Here is a 21,453-nt window from a genome sequence, read left to right as displayed (position 1 = left end):
CCTTCTAGTATGTTTCCATCTGGTGAATCAATAAATAAGGAGACTGAAAACAGATGCTTGGGATTTGCCCAATCCAGAATCAGTAAATTCTGGACAGATCTGTGGTGTCATTAGAGGAGGTTTTGGAACCAACTGATAAATTAAAGAGTAACAAGTCACCAGGACCAGATGGTATTCACCCAAGAGTTCTGATGGAACTCAAATATGAAATTGCAGAACTACTAACTGTAGTTTGTAATCTAGCATTTAAATCAGCTTCTGTACCAAATGACTGGAGGATAGCTAATATGACACCAATTTTTAAAAAGGGCTCCAGAGATGATCCAAGCAATTACAGGTTAGTAAGCCTGACTTCAATATTGGGCAAACCGGTTGAAACTATAGTAGAAAATAGAATTATCAGACACATAGATGAATATAATTTGTTGGGGAAGAGTCAACATGGTTTTTGTAAAAGGAAACCATGCCTCACCAATCTTTGAGGGGGTCAACAAGCATGTGGACAAGGGGGATTCAGTGGGTATAGTGTACTTAGATTTTCAGAAAGTTTTTGACAAGGTCCCTCACCAAAGGCTCTTAAGCAAAGTAAGCTGTCATGGGATAAGAGGGAAGATCCTCTCATGGATTGGTAATAGGTTAAAAGATAGGAAACAAAGGGTAGGAACAAATTTACCAGTTTTCAGAATGGAGAGAGGTAAATAGTTTTGTCCCCCAGGGGTCTGTACTGGGACCAGTACTAGTCGACATATTCATGAATGATCTGGAAAAGGAGGTAAACAGTGAAGTGGCAAAATTTGCAGATGATCACTATCTTGAGTAGTTTTGTAAGTCCAAAGCAGAATGTGAAGAACTACAAGGAATCACACAAAACTGGGTGACTGGGCAACAAAATGGCAGATGAAATTCAGTGTTGATTAATGCACATTGGGAAACATAATCCCAACTATACATATAAAATAATGGGGTCTAAATTAGTTGTTACCACTCAAGAGAGAGATCTTGGAGTCATTGTGGATAGTTCTCTGAAAACACTCAATGTGCAGCGGCAGTCAAAAAAACGAACAGAATATTGGGCATGATTAAGAAAGGGATAGATAATAAGACAGAAAATATCATATTGCTTCTATATAAATCGATGGTACGCCCACATCTTGAATACTGCGTGTGATCGCCCCATCTCAAAAAAGATATATTGGAAAAGGTTCGGAAAAGGGCAACAAAAATTATTAGGGGTATGGAATATCTTCCATAGGAGGAGAGATTAAAAAGACTGAGACTTTTCAGCTTGGAAAAGAGATGTTTAAGGGGGGATATGAGAGAGGTCTATAAAATCATGATTGTTGTGTAGAAAGTAAATAAGGAGTGTTGTTTACTCCTTCTCATAACACAAGAACTAGGGGCCACCAAATGAAATTAATTGGCAGCAGGTTTAAAACAAACAAAAGGAAGTATTTCTTCACACAGTGCACAGTCAGTCTGTGGAACTCTTGCCAGAGGATGTTGTGAAGGCCATTACTGTAACAGGGTTAAAAAAAGAACTAGATAAATACATGGAGGACAGGTCCATCAATGGTTATTAGCCAGGATGGGCAGGGATGGTCTCCATAGCCTCTGTTTGCCGGAAGCTGAGAATGGGCGACGGGGGATGGATCACTTAATGATTACCTCTTCTGTTCATTCCCTCTGGGGCACCTGGCATTGGCCACTGTTGGAAGACAGGATACTGGGATAGATATTGGTCTGACCCAGTATGGCCCCTCTTATGTTCTAAGTACACAGAGGATACAGTGTACTTAGACTTTCAGAAAGCCTTTGACAAGGTCAGAGAAATAGCTCAAGGCAAGGCATCCTTATAAGCTATAGAATGGTGCTCCTTTTGTGATCTAATACAGTGGTTCTCAATCAAGGGTGTACACATCTAGATATTTGCCTAGTTTTACAACAGGCTACATGAAGGCACTAGTGATGTTAGTACAAATTAAAATTTCATGCAGACAGTGACTTGTTTATACTGCTCTATATACTATACACTGAAATGCTAGTACAATATTTATATTCCAACTGATTTATTTCATAATTATATGGTAAAAATGAGAAAGGAAGCAATTTTTCAGTAATAATGTGACTGTGACACTTTTTTGTATATTTTCTGATTTTGTAAGCAAGTAGTTCTTAGGTGAGGTGAAACTTGAGGGTACTCAAGGCAAATCAGACTCCTGAAAGGGGTACAGTAGTCTGGAAAGCTTGAGAGTCACTGATCTAATAGGTGACACTTGTCTATAATTACAGCTAATCTAAAGGTATTTTTAATGTAAGGTAACTCAATAACAATGATATATTGGTACTGCAATACATAAGACAGGTTTTGTTAATTGTGTGTATTGCTGGTAGTTGGGGCAATAAATGAAGGTTAAAACTAATTAAGTAGTCACAGGAACTCAAACTGATAATTTTGAAAAATGTAACAGTAGTTCTGACGATAGTACAGTAACTCCTCGCTTAACGTTGTAGTTATGTTCCTGAAAAATGCGACTTTAAGCAAAATGATGTTAAGCGCATCCAATTTCCCCATAAGAATTAATGTAAATGCAGGGGATTAGGTTCCAGGGAAATTTTTGTCACCAGACAAAAAACTATATTATATATATATATATATGCACACAAAGTATAAGTTGTAAACAAACAATTTAATACTATACACAGCAATGATGATTATGAAGCTTGGTTGAGGTGGTGAAGTTAGAGGGTGGAAGAGGGTGGGATATTGCCCAGGGAATGCCTTACTGCTAAATGATGACTGGCATTCAGCTGAGCCCTCAAGGGTTAACTCGTTCTTAATGTAGCCTCACACTCTACAAGGCAGCACGAATGGAGGGAGGGGAGACAGCATGGCAGACAGAGACACACACCCTGTGTGGGGGGGAGAGAGAGAGGTGCGCATTGCCCCTTTAAGTATGCTGACCTGACTCTAAGTACATTGCCTTTAAAAAGATCAGGAAGTTGAGACAGCAGCTGCTGTCTCTCCATCCTGAGCCCTGTCCTGTCCACACCCTGCTCTGTATGGAGAAGGGATAAGTGGGGAACAGGGGGAGGGGACACACTGACATTAGCTCCCCTCTTTCTCCCTCCCGTGCACAGCAAGTAGGAGGCTCCCAGGAGCAGGTCAAAGGCAGAGGGCAGGAGCAGCACATGGCAGTGGGGAGAGGGACAGCTGAACTGCTGGCAATTGGTAGCCTGCTGGGTGGCTGCTGCACAGGGTACTTAGGGGAGCAGGGAGCTCATAGGGGGGCTGCTGGTCCACCCTGGTTCCAAGCCCCCACCAGCAAGCTGCAACGGGCTGCTCTTCCTGCAAGCAGTGGACAAAGCAGGCAGCTGCCAAACGATGTTATAAGGGAGCATTGCACAACAGTGGACAAAGCAGGTGGCTGCCAAACGATGTTATAAGGGAGCATTGCACAACTTTAAACGAGCATGTTCCGTAATTGATCAGCAAAACAATGAAACAATGTTAACCAGGATGACTTTAAGTGAGGATTTACTGTAACTTAAATTCATTTAGTTTATCATTCACAGGAGAATATGCTCCCTTTCATAGTAAGGTTGCATGTATTTAAAAACATTACATTCCTTCCAAAGTTGGTGTTAAATCTCAGCCTTATTCAAGCAGCATGTTTTTTAGTGTTTTTCCTCTAGACTGCCTCATGCTCATCTCAGTGAAAGTTTACTGAAAAGACTTACTGTATTTCAAGAAATCCTCTTCCATCTCCTTCCTTTATCTCATGAAGGGTTTTTGTATTGTGTTGTGTTTTCTATTTAAATTATAAATATTTTGCTGAAAAACAGCTGCCTCCCACAGTATAATTAAAAAATCAGCAAAAAGCCTCTTCTAGCTTATTACTTTCTCAGAAAATCTTAGGAGACATGGTGTTAGCTTTGTAAAAGTGGTGATCTGTAATTGTTAACTTTTTAAGAGAGTATATTACCTTTAGCAGTATCCTCTATACCCGTGGTTCTCAATCTTTTTCCATTCCACGACTCCTTCAGGATTACCCCTCCCATTTAGCAAAATGGAAAGGAAAGGGTGATTATTACTCCACTCCCCCACAACACCTGCCTGCAATCCCCAGTTTGAGAGCTCCTATTGCATACAGTTCTTATGTGTTTCTCTTGTTCCATTCTAAACTGTGAAAGTCCAGGTTATGGGAAACCAGGTTATCAGGGTGTAATCTTCCTTTATTATTTTATATATGATAGTGCCCAGTATGGCAGGCAGTGTTGGACAATAGGCCCCTTTGCAGAGAATTTAGAGATTAAATTGACTACCTAGAACAGGGGTGGCCAACCTGCGCCTGAGGAGGAGCCAGAATTTACCAATGTACGTTCCCAGCACCTCCCACCCACTGGGAGCCCCACTGATCAGCGCCTCCCCCTCCCTCCCCGCACCTCCCGATCAGCTGTTTCATGGTGTACAGGAGGCTCTGGGGGAGAGGGGGAGGAGCAAGGGCATGGCAGGCTCGGGGAGGGGGCAGGAAGGGGTGGAGAGGGGGCAGGGCCTGTTGCAGAGCCAGTGGTTGAGCAGTGAGCACCCCCTGGCACATTGGAAAGTTGGCGCCTGTAGCTCCAGCCCTGGAGTCAGTGCCTGTAAAAGGAGCCGCATATTAACTTCTGAAGAGCTGCATGTGGCTCCGGAGCCACAGGTTGGCCACCCCGACCTAGAAATAAAAGAAGATAGAAGGGATGCCACATGAATTTTGCAAGAGCAGACTTTATTTTTTATTGTAGCTATTAGTGTAGAGTGGAATCATTGGAGACTGCTGTGGCATTTATAACCATCCTCCTTTAACCCCCACCACAAGCTTAACTTCTTTACTTGTTACAGTCTTGTATATAAATATCTATTTATTTGTGGATAGGTACCAACCCAATTTAACCTATGACCAACCAAAATATTCTCCAGAGAAAGAGGCTCTGACAGGATCAGAAAGGGAATCTGAAATTAATATGCTTCAAGGGCACCGCTTCAGTCTTCAGACATTGATGAATCCATCCAGTTTGCCAACAGAGCAGTCTGCTACTACTGTTAGCTTTTTGGTGGGTCTATTAGGTAAGTCTACAGATACCCAAATAAGTACAATACATTCAAATCAAGTTCCATAAATAGTGGAATTTAATTAAGCAGAACAAAAGTTCAAATCCAATGGTAACATCCTGGAGTACCGTCTCACAAATGTCAAAAATGAAGTATTCTGGTAGGAAAACAGATTTTTATAGTTTGTTCCATAATCTTATTTATTTTCCTTCAGTCAAAAATAAGGCAGAATAAAGTGTTTTCTTGTCAAAACAGACTTTTTTCATTTTAACATCTGATAATGTCTCTACTGATAAAGATCTGCTTTATCATATTAAGTTGCATGTTTATTTAAAAAGTTTTGAAAGGTTTGACTTCCTTCCAATTCTTATTTTCTTTTTCACACAGCTTTTCTTGTGTGTGGGTTGAGTGTTCTGAGCACATATGGGATTCATTTTATTGCTAATATGGAGCCTTGGAGCATTGGTCTTCTTGCTGTGTTGGTAGTACTCTTCATAGTCATAGTTCTCACCATTTGGAGGCAGCCTCAGAGCCAGCAGAAAGTGGCCTTTATGGTGAGTAAGTTAACATAAATAATACAGAGTTTCAATTTGTTTTAATAAAACTATGTGTGTGGTTGTGTCTATGCTTGTGTTTTTCAGACAATGTGTCTCACCATTGCACTATTGGTGATAGTGATAGTGTAGACAGGTCTTAGGCGTTTTTACCATCCCATTGTCTAGACGGTCTCAGATCAATTCTAGTATGATTTCATTGCAGACTGGATGAGGAGGCCTTGCATAGGGTGCACTATACCCCTTTCACACTGCAGTGATGCACACCACTGATTGGTGGTGTTAGCTGGTAAATTGCCTAGTACAGAGATCCACCAGCTATTCCCTACCACTTGCGGGTGCTGAGGCAAGCAGCACAGAGGCCATTTCAGCCCTAAGGTTGGGATAGCAGTTGAAGAGTGGCTTCACTACTACAGAGCCTGTAACTTAGAGGGAAGAGTTCCTCCCTCCCAGCCCTGGAGGAGCAGTTTAGCACAAAAACCCAGTTGCTTAGCCCTGGTCTACACTGGGCCGGGGGGGCGGGTGGGGGTGGGGCCGGTCGACTTAAGATACGCAACTTCAGCAACGCAAATAGCGTAGCTGAAGTTGGTGTATCTTAGGTCGACTTACCTGGCCGTGAGGACGGCAGCGAGTCAACTGCTGCCGCTCCCCCGTCGACTCCGCTTCTGCCTCTTGTGAGCTGGAGTTCTGGAGTCGATAGGGAGCGTATTCGGGGATCGATTGTATCTCTCTGGAGGGTAGTGAAGACCTGCCCTTAGACTGTGTGCCATGATTCCTTGGAGTATGAATAAGTCTTTCACATACACTACAAGGATTTTTTTTTTAATGGGCAGTTAGGAAAGTGGAGATAAACTGAGTGATGGGATGAGGTATGGGAGGCTATTTGGTATGGTGATTGGGAAGGACAGGGATATAAATGGAGTGTGCTTTTTTATTGAGGCATGTTATCCTTTTTAATTATTTATAAAGTGTGCTGAGAGCTGTGGGTAAAGGCTGTTGAATATAAATTTAAATCAGTAAAATAAGTATTGTTTCAGGCTGCCCACCTAGATTAATTCAGGAATTCAGCACTGCACTGCTGTATGTTCAGTGCAAATTGACAAGGTTTTCTTTGTAGCTGTGGGGACCAAACCTTTTTTTAAAAATGAAAGCGTAACTAGTGATTAACAGTTTTGCAGAAACTAGTGATTAACCCTTACACTAAACAGGAAAAGTGTCTTACTCTCACTGGTGAGTGGGTCTGCCAGTCCCTTTATTTGTATTACAAAACTGAAATGCGCCATTTATTCTGCGGAAAGGTTTGAAAAACTTTACTATCTTATAAACTATTTCCCCTTAGGTTCCATTCTTGCCATTTTTGCCATCCTTCAGTATCTTGGTGAATATTTACTTGATGGTACAGTTAAGTGGAGAGACTTGGATCAGATTTAGCTTCTGGATGGCTTTTGGTAGGTACTTTACAACAACTGTTTACATTAGGATTGATGGGTCCTCTCTTGTGGTTCTTTCTAGGAATGATTTAATCATCTTCTTTTAACTATTCAAATAAAAAGCTTTCTTTCAATAAATGTCAAATGATATCAATAGTCAAAACAAAAACATACCTCAGAAGATGTATGCACCTGCTGCCAAAACTGCACATGCGGTTGTGAGGTAGCAGGAATCATAAAAGCTACATGACTAATTCCAGTTAGCTTACTGCTATCTTGCAAATATAGGTGATGTATATGTAGGCCTGGAAAGCATTAACATTGAGTTTGGTAAATCTTTTCTGCCTGCCTACTCTATTTCAGAGGCAGCACTTTCAACTCACTTTGTGATACAAAATCAAAATAGAGAATATTTAACATATTCTCAGGATTTGTTTTGATAAATTAGGGTGACCCGATGCCCTGATTTTATAGGAACAGTCCCAATATTCAGGGCTTTGTCTTATATAGGTGCCTATTACTCCCCACCCTTCCCCATTTTTCGCACTTGCTATCTGGTCACCCTATGGTAAATACAAAATGAGAGCTGAAAGTGGTTGTTGTGTCAAAATGCTCCTGAAAGGTTAGCTGGGATTCAATGAGTGTAGTGGCAGAGAAAGAGAAATCTATGTAGGCTTTGTTCACACACACATACCAGTAGCACTGATTTTAACCAAATTGGTTTAGAAACTGAGTTAGTTAAATCAGTGCAAATAATTTATATGGACAGTTTTTTAAATTGGTTTAAGAAAGTGCTTTATATTGATGTAACTTAAGTGTGGTTAAACCAATTTAAGAGTATTCACACAAAGAGGTTTCACTGATTTAACTAGCTCAGTTTCTAAATCAATTTACTTAAATTGGTAGAGACTGTGCCTGTAAGCCAGGCCAGAAAACATGGGGAGAAAAAGATGTAAAATCAAGATCAATATTTTTCTAATAATTATAGTCAAAACTGTAGAGAGAGGAGTATTTGCAACTACTGTATCTGTTTCCTACTACTCTGTGTATCATTCTCCTCTGAACTGCCATACTTTTGAATTGTAGAAAGATACACTGACTGCAAAGTCAGTTTTGGTGCTCCAAACTTGTATTGCAGTCATGAATTACAGGCAGCGGTCACCATTAGCAGTGCGGATAAGAGCATACACAAATGACTGGGAAATAGACAGAAATGTTGCACTGGGGTCCAGCACTGCCAGTTGTCTTTAATGTAGGGAAGAGCTACATTACCAGGCACAAAGTCCTGAAGTACTAGTAGTAATTTGCATACCACAAGCAGGGAACTGTTCAGGTAAAAGGTGTCAGTTATCCAGAGGGTTGGGAATCATTCTTAATGCAGTGTTTGCCTGCCAAAAACTATTAAGTATTTTTTTTGTTTGGAAGGCTTCTTTATTTACTTTGCGTATGGCATCAGACACAGTCTTGAGGGTCATCCTAGAGATGAGGAAGATGAAGATACTTGCTCCGAAAATAGTGGAATACAGGAAAAGAACCCTGTGGAAGAAGCAGATGAACATGTTGATGAAAATGCTCGGTTTATTACACATGAAAGGACAAGTGAATGTTAATGTTTGCAAACAACCTTAACGTGCATGTCTCTTAAGTAATAGTAAACTGTGACCGAATGTAGTTGCTGAACGAAATTGTCAAAAGGTAGCTGCCAGCAGATTAACAATAATTTATATTTGTGCATCTTGAAAGTGCCTACCACAAGGCATGACTGACATGTTGGATTAGCTGCTAATTCCTCTTGGATACTTCAGATCCAGTATCATGAAGACTTTCTTCAGTGATAAATTGATGTCCCAGATGAAAACATCAAGGAAGATGAGGGGAAGAACAGACTTCCAAGGGGATAACTGTACCTTTGCTATGCTAAAATTTTGGTTGCACAATTATATACAATTAATTGGTGATCATAAAGTATAAAGAATTTTAGGATTGCTTACAAAAGAGGGCCCTGAACATTTTATGAGGAAAGCAACTGCTTTTCGTATGTTCTTCTTACCCCTGTTCATTAAAATACTTTGTCACAGTCTGATAGGGTATCATGAGTAACAAATTTCAAAGTAGCAGCCTTGTTAGTCTGTATTCGCAAAAAGAAAAGGAGTACTTGTGGCACCTTAGAGACTAACCAATTTATCTGAGCATAAGCTTTTCGTGAGCTCACGTGAAAAGTACTCCTTTTCTCTATTCTTTTTATGGATAACAAAGTGACCGTACTCTTTGATCATTAAAATATTGAATTCCTTCTTATTGCTTTACAGGGAACTAGTGTGAGATTAATTGGGAGTAGGTCTAGAGCAGTGGTTTTCAACTTCTGGGGGTCCACAGACTATGTCTAAGGGGTCCGTGAAAGGTGACTATGAAAATAAAGTATCAGGAGGTAGCCGTGTTAGTCTGTATCCACAAAAACAACAAGGAGTCTGGTGGCACTTTAAAGACTAACAGATTTATTACACACCACACCACAGAAACACTAACCAAGGAACCAATCCCTGTAGCAAACCTCGTTGCCTACTCTGTCCCCATATCTATTCTAGTGACACCATCAGAGGACCCAGCCACATCAGCCACACCATCAGAGGCTTATTCACCTGTACATCTACTAATGTTATATATGCCATCATGTGCCAGCAGTGCCCCTCTGCCATGTACATTGGCCAAACCGGACAGTCCCTACGTAAAAGAATAAATGGACACAAATTGGATACCAGGAATGGTAACATACAAAAGCCAGTAGGAGAACACTTCAATCTTCCTGGACATTCTATAACAGATTTGAAAGAAGCTATACTTGAACAAAAAAGCTTCAGAAACAGACTTCAAAGAGAAACAGGAGAACTAAAATTCATTTGCAAATTTAACAGGATTAATTTGGGCCTGAATAGGGACTGAGAGTGGCTGGCTCATTACAAAAGCAGCTTTGCCTCTCCTGGAGTTGACACCTCCTCATTTATTATTGGGAGTGGACTTCATCCACCCTGATTGAATTGGCCCTGTTAACACTGGTTCTCCACTTGTGAGGTAACTCCCTTCTCTTCATGAGTCAGTTATAATGCCTGCATCTGTAATTTTCACTCCATGCATCTGAAGAAGTGGGTTTTTTACCCACGAAAGTTTATGCCCAAATAAATCTGTTAGTCTTTAAGGTGCCACTGGACTCCTTATGAAAATAAAGTTTCAGATCCCAGAAAAGGCATTCCGTTTCTCTGATCAATCAAAAATATGCGAATACTCCCATCTACAGGTCAAAGCCTGGAAGTGTTACCGTAACCACAGAAGCCCAGAGTTTATACTGTGCCAAGCACATGCAGCATTTTTTGTTGAATTCTTTTCAGTCAGTTTTCAGTGTAGAACTTCTAGGGTAGGGGTCTGCAGACCACAGGTTGAATTTCCAAAGGGGTCCACACCTCCATTCAAAATTTTTAGGGGTCTTCAAATGAAAAAAGATTGAAAACTACTGGTCTAGAGAATATTCTGCAAAGCTTGTTTACAAATGGTAACAGCACAAATCAGATACTTTTAACAAAGTAGAGTACAATATATTTATATCAAAGTAGTAAGGAAATGTTCAATTATCCTTACCAGTAAGTAAATATGCATAATTCAGACTATGAAGATGCTTATGAGCAATGATACACTGTAGGAAAAGTATTCAAGAATATTATTTTGTTTCATATGAAGTCACATCTGAATTTTTTTCCTTCCAAAGTTACTCCAGGTGCTAAAGGAAAAATTCAGAAGCAGAGTGAAATCACAGAGTGAAATCCTGGCTCTATTGAACTCAGTGGGAATCTCTGTAATTAGTACTTATGTATAGCATTACTAAAAGCTTTCTTCTTCACAGCTAAATTCCCTCTTCCTCCTCATCCATCATATGCATATTGGGGGAGAGGGGTCTGATTGCATACATTGGGGGAGAGAGGTCTGATTGCATACATTGCTTCTTGACGAGAAAACAAGTGCCTGTGGTACTAGAGTTCCTTGCACAGAGAGGAGGAGGAGGGTGGACAAACATGGAGGCAAAGCTTTTATTTAAATATATTTATTTTCAATCCTGACAGGGTATCTTCAGAGATGGTAGGATTTAAATTTGAAATATATCTATTTGCAAAGTCTGAGTCCCCCCCCTCCCGAACAAATGTTTCAGTTCGTTTCAGTTTCATTCATTCAACAAATGTTTCAGTTCGTGCACATGGGTCTGATGTCCAAAAGCCAGGAAGCAAGTTGTGATGACAATATTGAATAAATAATTAATTTGAACATAATGAACGATATCTTGATGGTTTTCTCTTCAGTGTAAAAGCAAAGATTTGTGTTACCTATCAAAGGTACATAATCATTTAAATATTTTTAGTGTATATAGGCTTAAATGGTTGGGAAGTATCACTGTTAGTTATGGAGGATTTCAAAATGTGGAGTTATTTTGCCCAAAATGTGTGTTATTAATTAAAAATAAGTTCCCAATAGTAAGCAAAGAGCATCCAGAATGCTGCCATTGACTAAAGGAAATAGATAGTCCTACAATCTAAAGGACAATATTGCCTAAGTACATTATGCTGTTAGTTTTCTCCTTTACTCACTGTAAGGCAAGACCCAGTGAACACAGTTTTGACAGGTGTCTTCAAACACTTATGTTGTCTGATATTAAAAATCATCTTTACACTTCTACAACATCTAGAATTTCATAGAGAAGGTGGAAAGCCATTGTGTGTGTGTGTGTGTGTGTGTTTTAGCGGCATTGGATTCTTGCTACTTTTTAGGTATAAAAGTAAATTCCAGTGTTAGCAGCAGCTCATGTGCACAAACCCTGGTGAACACAAAAATATAAAAGCTTCTTGGCACAGAACCAGAAATGTGTTGATACCATATAGGGGAATTGGTTTTTAATGTTGAGCTTGTTCTTTTACCCCTCAGTTTGGATTGGATAGTGGATATCTTGCAGTACCTGGAATGGAGGGAGGGGTGGATTTGTGCTGTTGCACCAGCGGCCCCTACTGACCATTAACAACAAGAGGGTGCATGCTGAAAAGAACTCCACTAAACTAAGGGAAGCTGATTAGCAACGTAGTTTGGGTGAGGAGGAAGGAAAGGTGCTAGGAAAGTGGATGGAAAGCAAACAACCCAACAAAAGTTCATGTGGGTAGGTGGGTGCAACTCTATTGTCTTCAAAGGAATGAATGTGACCCTATGTTAGATAACAGCTTTTACTATTACTATTCAGCAAAATAGAAATCAAAGTTCAGATGTTGGTTTCCTTTTTTTGGAAGCATTTTTTAACTTACATGATGGGATGTCTTCTGAGTTAGAAGCATTTTTATTTGGAAATAGAGAAAGACGCTATTATTGGAATGGAAATTCCTTTGTCTCAGTTTTGAGGATGTTACTACTAAGTGGATTAAAAATACTATCTGTGTAGAGGAAAACTGACATTAGTCTCTGCTCATATTTCAGAGTAACAGCCGTGTTAGTCTGTATTCGCAAAAAGAAAAGGAGTACTTGTGGCACCTTGGAGACTAACCAATTTATTTGAGCATAGCTCAGAAAGCTTATGCTCAAATAAACTGGTTAGTCTCTAAGGTGCCACAAGTACTCCTGCTCATATTTGTTTCTACATAATGTGTGTGTAACTAATATATTTTAGAAAATGTAATAGTATTTACAGTTTATTAATCATCGATACTTCAAGAGATTTTATCTTTTTTTAAAAACATCCATTGATTTAATGGGACCTTTGTGGGGAGAGAAACTTGCAGACTTGGGCTCCCTATATTTATAAAATTTCTAATATGAAATTATAAAATATGAATACCTGTTTAGAAATCTTATTAGAGGTGAATGAAGATCCATTATTCTAGTGTGTATTATAATGTTTGCCTTAATCCCTGAAATGCTAGGAATTATGTTTAACTGTGTGTCATGGGACAACCAGTGACCACCAGGATGGGTTTAATTTTTTTTTTGTTTTTTAATGTAACCGCTTTCTTCAGACTTTTAAAATCATATACCGTAGAGAACAGATTTTAGATGTAGTTGGATGGGCCTCTCACTCATCATTCAGAATGATGCAGTGACTTATTACACTAATATAGATAGATAAATGTTTACTAAATAAGAATATTAACATAGGAATGTTCACAGCTTTTTAGAAATACTGATCAGTTTCAATATCTTGTCAAATGAATGAAAAAAAGATGTCTGTCTCAGTTAGGTCTAATATTTCACTTATATTTTCCATCAGGGGCCCATTTTGATTCAGAGTAGGACAGAAACATCATATTCACCATTTGAAATTATTAGAAATACAAGACTCTCAAAGCTTTTGGGAGGAAGCTAGAAATAACTATTTTTAAAAAGAATGTATTCAGCTATTTGCTAAATCATCTTTTTAGGTATAGAACTTGTTTTACAACAGCTCTGAAAATCTCTGATTTCATTATTTGAAACAGAGAAGCTGATACTTGTTGTCCTACTCAGCATCATGAAATTGTCAAGACAGCAGCTTCCTGTTAAAATACAATTTTAAAAGCATAGTCTAACAGCATTTTTTGGAGGAAATCCTACCTCTTTCAGTGCAGCTTTTTAGGAGCTGCTGATGCAGTGCAATCAGGCCGGTCCTGTTGGGGTAGAGAGGAAATGTATGAAGAGTCCATGTCTGGGTCTGCACCCTATGCACAGTAAAGCATACCTCTCTGGTGGCTCCTTGAGTGTCCCTGTGCAACCAAATTTGTTTGTGGGACATGGGCTGGTTACTTCATTGCTTTACGATGAGCAGCAGAGCAGGAGAGTTAAGTGTTATCACAGCCTTAAGTGCTATTGCAGTTCTGTGACCTAGAGGGAGGAGTCATTCACTTCATTGCACTAAACTTGGTTGCTTGAAGGGGAAGAGGGGAATATCTGTGTCTGTGTGGCTGTCTTGGTAATTTACTCTTTGTAATTCAGTGTAGCGATTAAAATAATTTCTGTGTTGCACTGCAATTTTCCTTAGAAGGGACACTGTTAATAACACTTCTGACTGAAAAGTGTTACCTATTATTGCTACCTAAGATTTTGACAGATCTTGAAAGACTAAAGAAATTTTGTTTTCAGTTTGTTTAGTTTGTGTGTATTTGACAGCGCTTTGTGTATAAACAGTTTCCCCTTTTGTTTGCATAGATATTTCCCACAACAACAGGGGAGAAATAAAGACATTTAAAAAACAGTAAAATGTGATTGTACAGATATCCCAGGGGGCTCAGGAGCAGGCACTTAAAGAAACATCATCAGATCTTCTCAGCTCCCTTCTCTAATGTACAAAGATAATTCTCTGTTTAGTTAATGATCGTGCCTTTACTAGTAGGTAGCAAAGTAATATCACTGTAAGAATCAAGTAAAATATGTGCATTAGGTTTGGTATACAGTATAGGCCCAACACTGCAAGGTTCTAGCTGCTCTCAACTTACTTTTGCCTTGCAGGATCCAGCCATATAAAGGACAAAAACTATACAAATTTTTACACGTGAGAGGTGTTTAGATAGAAATATGTAAGAAATGGTATGTAGAAAACAAATACTGAATGTGTGTGTGTGCATGCGTGTCTTTATATTTACCTAGAGATGAACTGAAAACACTAATCCTATGGAATGAAAACTTAGTGTACACATTGCTTTTTTAAAAACATGATTAATCGTTATTGTAACTTGTTCAGTATCTATGCAAATAGTGTAGTATTGTCAAAAATCTGTTGTAACAGGAAGCTTTTTTTTTTTAATGGAGAAACCTAGTGCTATATCTGCATTAGTGGGTTCCCTTAGTGAAAAACAGACTTATTCTATGTAACTGTTATCATGCCTATGTCACTGTAAGTTGCAGTTTCTTTATTCTAACTGCCAATAAAGTGTTAGTGGCAATACATCAAGGGATTGCTTTGGTAATATGGTTAGGTATTTAGGCAATTATCCTTTACATTTAACTAAGCGATTGTACAGCTGTGCTGTGCAGTAACTGCAAATGACTCTGTCACGAATAAGTCTGACACAACACACACAGTAGTTGTTACAGATATTTAATAAAGTCTTAGATTGTGAATGAATATGTTGTCACCCCTCACCTCCAAGCTATCCCTGCAAATGCAGCAGTATGCCTTTATAAAGGCAGAATTATTTTTAAAGTAATAGTGCTCTACTAAGTACCTATCCTGGGTGTACACCGTGCATCCTGGAATACTCAAAGATTTAAGCAAAAGGGGTGAAATCTATCTACCACAGTGCATTAAGCAATCACAAGGCTCTGCACGCCACTTCAGTAGTACATGATGCCTTCAACACTGGGATGCCTTTCATACTAAATGAATTTAATTCACATATGTATTTACAGATCCTTTTTTGGTTACAAACGCTTTAATGCTTTTAGGCCCTGGTCCTGCAAAGGGTACAAATTACAATGTGCAATGTACACATTGAAGTCAATGGGACTACTTGCAGAGTGTAAAGTTAAACATGTGTGCCAGGATTTGCAGGATCACAGCCGTACTCCTCAACAGGTTATTCACATAACATAGGATACTTATTTCTGTTTTAGTCTCCTGTAGCTTTAATATTTTATTTCCTGATATGTGCTTTTTGAGGGCCTCTTCATTTTCACAGTTGGCTTTTCCAAAACTAATTGCAATCATGTCTCTACTCCCCCCCTGAACACAGTTTATGATTTGATTCTAGGAATTATTCAGACACTAACCAACTTAAAGGACATTTGTACAGGCGTGCATAAGACTGAATTGTATGCATAAATGCTGCTTTTTATTGTCTGCTGGGCAAATTCTGATGTCTTTAGAACATTTTCATTCAGCCCATCTCAGGCAAACTCCCACTGAAATCAGTATAAGTTGGGCAGAGTCTGGGTCAAGGTTAACAGGGTTTGGCCCTGTATTGCTTAGGAGAATTGTTTTCCTTTAGTGTTCGCAGATTGGAAAGCATTTAATATATTTGTTTAATACATTTTAAAATACTTTTGTGTTTTATCATTTTTAAAAATGCTAGTATTTCTGTCTTTTGGAACTTTGCTCTATCACTGTTTATATGTACATTGCAGTAATTATTTCAAGTGTATTTTATTTGCTGCTCTGCATTTAAATGTAGATAAAATGATGAGCTTCATATATAAATTTATATTTGTGTAATGCTTTAGTCTAAAAAAACTAATTTTTATTAATGTAAAAATGTGTTTAGAATGTATGTAAGAATTAAAATACTTTATGGTGCCTGGGTTTTTCACTTTTGCAGTAGAATATTATCAGTATTCTTAGTTGCTATAGAATTGTGATGGAAATTATACTGCTGCTGTTTTATTCACTGTAATATATGCTTCGTAGGACAATCATCATGCATTTGTTCTATATTTTTTAAAATAAAGTTAAAAATCACTTGCATGTACTGGTTATAAGTTTCAGCTTTATCCTGTGTTCTAAAATGATTGCTGAGGTCTTTGTACAAAAAATACACCACAGATTTTACTAAGTAAGGCAGAATGATCTACAGTGACTGAAAGCCATTCAGTGTGCATTATGTTATCAAATGTTACGACTTTATAAATTGCCTCCAGTGTGGAATAAACTCATCTATGATTTTAACATGTATTGCATAATAACACATATGAGCATTCTGTTGGACAATAAGCAGCTGTGTTTTCTTGCTAAAAGCTTTTATTTTTCAAGAAGGTAAATTGGAATCAAAACGGATACAACATGAGATAGTCACGAGACCAGGGTACCATTCTGCCTCTATCACAGACTTAAACTTACAAACATGGCCTCTGATTTTTGGTGCTTCCGTTTTGGGGTGCCCATCCTAAGACACTGTGGGACTGATTTTCAGAGGTGCTGATCACTGTGGGACTGATTTTCAGAGGTGCTGATCACCCACAGTCCCCATTAAACTTCAGCTGGTAGCCAGTGTGCAACACGTCTGAAGATGTCTCAATTTGGGCACCCAAGCTTAGAGACTGGTTTTGAAAATTTTGGCCTTAAACTTGTGTGTCTCCATTTCCCTTTCTTACAAATGGAGACAGCATTTATTCAGCATAGTTAAGTGCTTTGAGTTCCTCAAATGAACAAATATATACAGCATAAATACAATTTCCCATATCCTCATGCCTAAATCCCATTGAAACTGATGGGAGTTAGGTACCTAAAAACCTTTGAGGATCTGGGACAAAGTGTCTTCTAACATAAAAATGATCACTCGACAAAAGATTTATATTATTAGATTTTTGAAATACCTTTCTTCAAGAAATTTCTCAAAGGACTTTATACACTTTGTTATTCTTCTGGATGAAAGGTCCTACATAAATGAGAAAAATACATCTGGTTTAAATATCAAGCAAAAAAGAGTGAGCTAGATCTTCAGCTGCTGTGAACTGTCAGAGCTCTATTGACTTCAACTGAGCTATGACAATTTACACAAGGTGAGGAGCTGGCCCAGTATCTCCACTTTCACAATGCTGTCTAATTCCATGCTGGGAGATTATTCTATTACTGAATCAAATGGTGCAGTGGTACCTACTAATTACCAGCATCACTTCCTTTAGCAAATGGGTTTTGCTTTGGAGATTTGTCATCCAAGGCCAATGTCCTGTAAGACTGAAGGAGATCATATTTCAAGGTAATATAGCTACAGCTGAAAATTGGTAATTAAAGGATATGGGCAGTTAAGACTCATGTATATAGGAATTTCAAATGTTGACAATGGTTCTCATTGAATATACTGAACCACAACCTCTTCTGCAGCTTCATCAATTGGAGTGTTGAAAAGAAGTGGGACAGCTAATTTTATTTCTTTTAATGAAAAATGTTAAATCCCAGATTGCATAGACTACCATAAAATTGTTCAGACATACATACAACAAATTAAAGAGAAAACACATCGTAAAGAGTTGGGGCTAGGGTCACAAAGTCTTGGCAGCAAATTTCCAGTGGTACGCAAAGTTCTTACGCTCAGATAATTCCACATAAAATGATAGCTACTTATAAAATGGGTTGCACTGTAGTTTGTAGATAAACTAAAGATTTGAGACAAAATATAATCATTGTATCTTATAGAGAGGTGATTATTCTTGATTGAAATCCTGGCCCCACTGAAGTCAGTGGAAGTTTGGCCATTAATTTCAATGTGAACAGGATTCAACCCTTTGAATTGAGTCATTCTGCAAGTAGCAGATTTAAATTCTGATGCCACAAAGACTTCAGTATGACTATTTACATGCTTAAAGTTAATCATGCATGTATGTCGTTGCAGGATTGGGCCCTTGTATGTGATTTATATTTATTACTAAAGTTCACTGCTGTTAACATAGTCCACTATACTATGACCTTCCAGAAAAGCCTGGAAGCTTGAATCTATAAAACACTTTCTCTCTTGATGTGTCTGATCACTATTTAATTCTTGCTTCAACTAAATGACATAGCCGATGCTTCAAAGTAACAGAGACATTACTTTTTAGTTGGCCATTTTCAAACAGGAGATGTAAAATAAAATCTGATTACAATACAATCTGGTTTTATCCAATATAGATTAATATTAAATTAAATCATGTAACGTTAAATGTATTACCTTTCCAGATTTGCTTACTTTCAAAACAATGAGATTTTCTTTCCAAGTGATATTACACTTAATATAGTCTCTACTACCATTCATTTTGAAATACCTTCCTATTTAGGCCTTGGGACATGGGGATAAAAAACAGGACAACCTGACACGAAAAGCCTTTTAGGAATCACGCTAATATTTCAGACAAGAGTGGAAAACTCCAAAAGACATTCAAATACATTGTTAGAAGTGAACGCGTAAACATTTCCAAAGTGAATTTGCTCTGTATAGTTTCATATGTCTTTTGAGCTGTCAGATCCAGGTCATTGTCTGAAAGCTGAGGTTTATAATCCTTTTTAATAGACTATATGGTACACAAGGTAATGTGGATTTTACTTGATATGCTAGAGTGCCACATATGGCTCTAGCTATCTACAAACACTGCAGAAGATTAAGGATCCTAGAGTTTATGGCTATTTTAAGATGCAGCAATGGGTTTTCTGAAATGCAAGTGTAATGTAAAAAAATCCAAAAATATCAGAGCTGGTTTAGATTAATGCTGCTAGTAAATTTTCTGGATAGCTTTGATGGATAATGGGCATTCCATGTTTTGCATGTAATGGCAGGATTTGGATATGTCAAAAGTAAGAGACTTGTGCATCAGCAACAGTGTTTATAAGTTCCAATCAGTTACACCAATGCAAAACAACTGGAAGCCGTAGGCAGGTGTTATTGATGACACAGTTTCAAGATAAAGGGGTTCTACAGGTGTCACCAAGAGACTGATTTGGTCTGCAGATCCTTTCTTACTAGTGGTGATTTGCAAGAAGGAAAGAACCCAGTATGACTTTCAGTTTCTACATATTTATAGGGCTGTTAGAAACAAACCAAAGCAAAACAATTTTTTGTACTTATGAACATGGAACCCTAATATGCCATTTTGTAGTTACTTTTCAGACAAGGCCTGGGCTTAAAGAAAACATGTCTCTCACCGACTTCCTCAACACACTACACTCTAAACTACTATGCTTGCCACTGGCTTTTTTAAAGCTTTCTTTACAATATAAGGTAACAGGTGCCTTCTGTTTTCCATTGCTATCATTTTGAGTAGTATGTTACTGCTTAATCAAGCTATAGGTAACACAGGGATAAAATCTGCCCTTACAGACAGTTATGTGGCTCCCAAGGGTGTGCTATGACATCTTTAGGGAACCACAGTCAATGGGAGCTGTGGGGGCAGCACCTGGAGCCCCCTGGCCGCCCGCCGGAGGGGCATGCCATTGCTTCCCAGGAGCCGTGTGGATTTCCTCCATCCCTGGGAAATGCTGGGGCTGCATGAGGTCAGTGCCACCTGGAGCTCACACCCTGAACCCCCCCCCCCATGACCCGACCCAATCCCCTACCCCAGTTTAGAACCCCATCCTGCACCCAAACTCCCTCCTGCCCCCCAAACCCCTCATCCCTGGCCCCACCCCAGAGCCCGCATCCCCTGCTGCACCACAACTCCCTGCCCCAGCCCGGAGCTCCCTCCCACACTCCGAACGCCTCAGCCTCCCCCAGCCTAGGCCCCCCCTCCTGCACCGCAAACCCCTATCCCTGGCCCCAGCCCAGAGCTCGCACCCCATCTGGAGCCCTCACCCCCCTGCACCCTAACCCCCAGCCTGAACCCCCCAGCCCATAGACCATGCCCCCTCCTGCACCTCAACCCACAGCCCCCTACCACACTCCAAATCCTTCTGTCCCACCTGGAGCCCCCTCCTACACCCCAAACCACTCATCCCCAGCCCAGTGAAAGTGAGTGAGGGTGGGGGAGAGCGAGCCACCCAGGAAGGGGAATGTAGTGAGGTGGGGGCAGAGCTTCCAGGCAGGAGGGGGGCAGGAGGTGGGGCCTCCAGGAAGGGGCGGGACTAGAGTGTTTGGTTGTGTGCAATTAGAAGAAAGCTGGCAACGCTAGCCAGTGAGGGACGGAGCAGGGGGGCAATGGTATTGTTGGTTTTCTGCAACTAAAAAGGCGGTAATGGCAACCCGATTACTAAGCCACGCAAGAACTTTCTACGGAACAAATTTCGCGCTAAGCTGTTGCACCCCGATGAAGAGTTCAAGCCTGAGAAGACTTCCCGCCACCAGCTCTCTTCTCTCACCGGCAGTTCAATTCCACACGTTCATGCCTGAGGCTGCCACCTTTCCCCGTGGCGCGCCACCACGGCGAGTCAGCCCTGAGGTGGGACCTGACCCAGGCGAGGTCAGGCAGTGCAGAGAGGACGCGTAAGGGGGCTGGACGGAATCGTCCCCACGGCTGGATCCCGCCCGCGGGACCAGGTGTGTGCTGAGTTTCGGGGCATGTAATGCCTGGGTTGCATGGGCAGGAAAAGTCGGCTGGGGACACAGGCGCACGTTCAAGGGAACAGTGTGGCCCACGCTGCCGCTAGCCGGTACCAGTCCGTGCGTTTGCCAGGGCCGGACCCCGGGAGGCTTCCAGAGGCGTTCGGGGACCGACGCCTCCCTGTTTTATTCTCCCCCTGCGCCCCAGGGTCACTCCACGTGCTGCAGGCCGGGGCGGCCCAGGTGCGCGCTGCCCGCACAGCAGGTTTCACCGGCGCTGGCTGTGATTTCTTGGGGGGAGAGACCGGACCTGCCCCCGCCGGGCTCTCACGTGCGTGCCGAACCGCCCTGCTCCGCAGCTGCCCAGGGGGCCCGGGGGCGTGGCAGGGCCCCTAGCAGCCCTTCCCCGCGCGCTCAGACTGGAAAGCTCGCCTGGTGCAGGGACGGCGGGC

At 40.4% G+C, this 21,453-nt stretch overlaps 1 protein-coding gene across 3 annotated transcripts in view; it reads left to right on the top strand.

Annotated features, from left to right (window-relative positions):
- Window positions 1-16,524, top strand: part of SLC7A2 (solute carrier family 7 member 2) — a 116,560-nt gene extending 100,036 nt beyond the window's left edge. For all 3 annotated transcript variants that reach the window (XM_048848147.2, XM_048848146.2, XM_048848144.2), the window contains exons 9-12: window positions 4,914-5,104; window positions 5,477-5,643; window positions 6,983-7,091; window positions 8,499-16,524. In XM_048848147.2, the coding sequence (XP_048704104.2) occupies window positions 4,914-5,104; window positions 5,477-5,643; window positions 6,983-7,091; window positions 8,499-8,683 (652 nt within the window). In that variant the 3' untranslated portion in view covers window positions 8,684-16,524. The remainder of the gene's footprint in view (window positions 1-4,913; window positions 5,105-5,476; window positions 5,644-6,982; window positions 7,092-8,498) is intronic.
- The last annotated feature ends 4,929 nt before the right edge of the window (window positions 16,525-21,453 follow it).

The sequence above is a fragment of the Caretta caretta genome, chromosome 4 (genome assembly GCF_965140235.1).
Source record: "Caretta caretta isolate rCarCar2 chromosome 4, rCarCar1.hap1, whole genome shotgun sequence".
Lineage (NCBI taxonomy): Eukaryota > Metazoa > Chordata > Testudines > Cheloniidae > Caretta > Caretta caretta.
Note: the sequence above shows the minus strand (reverse complement) of the source record. Positions and strands in the feature narration are given on the sequence as shown.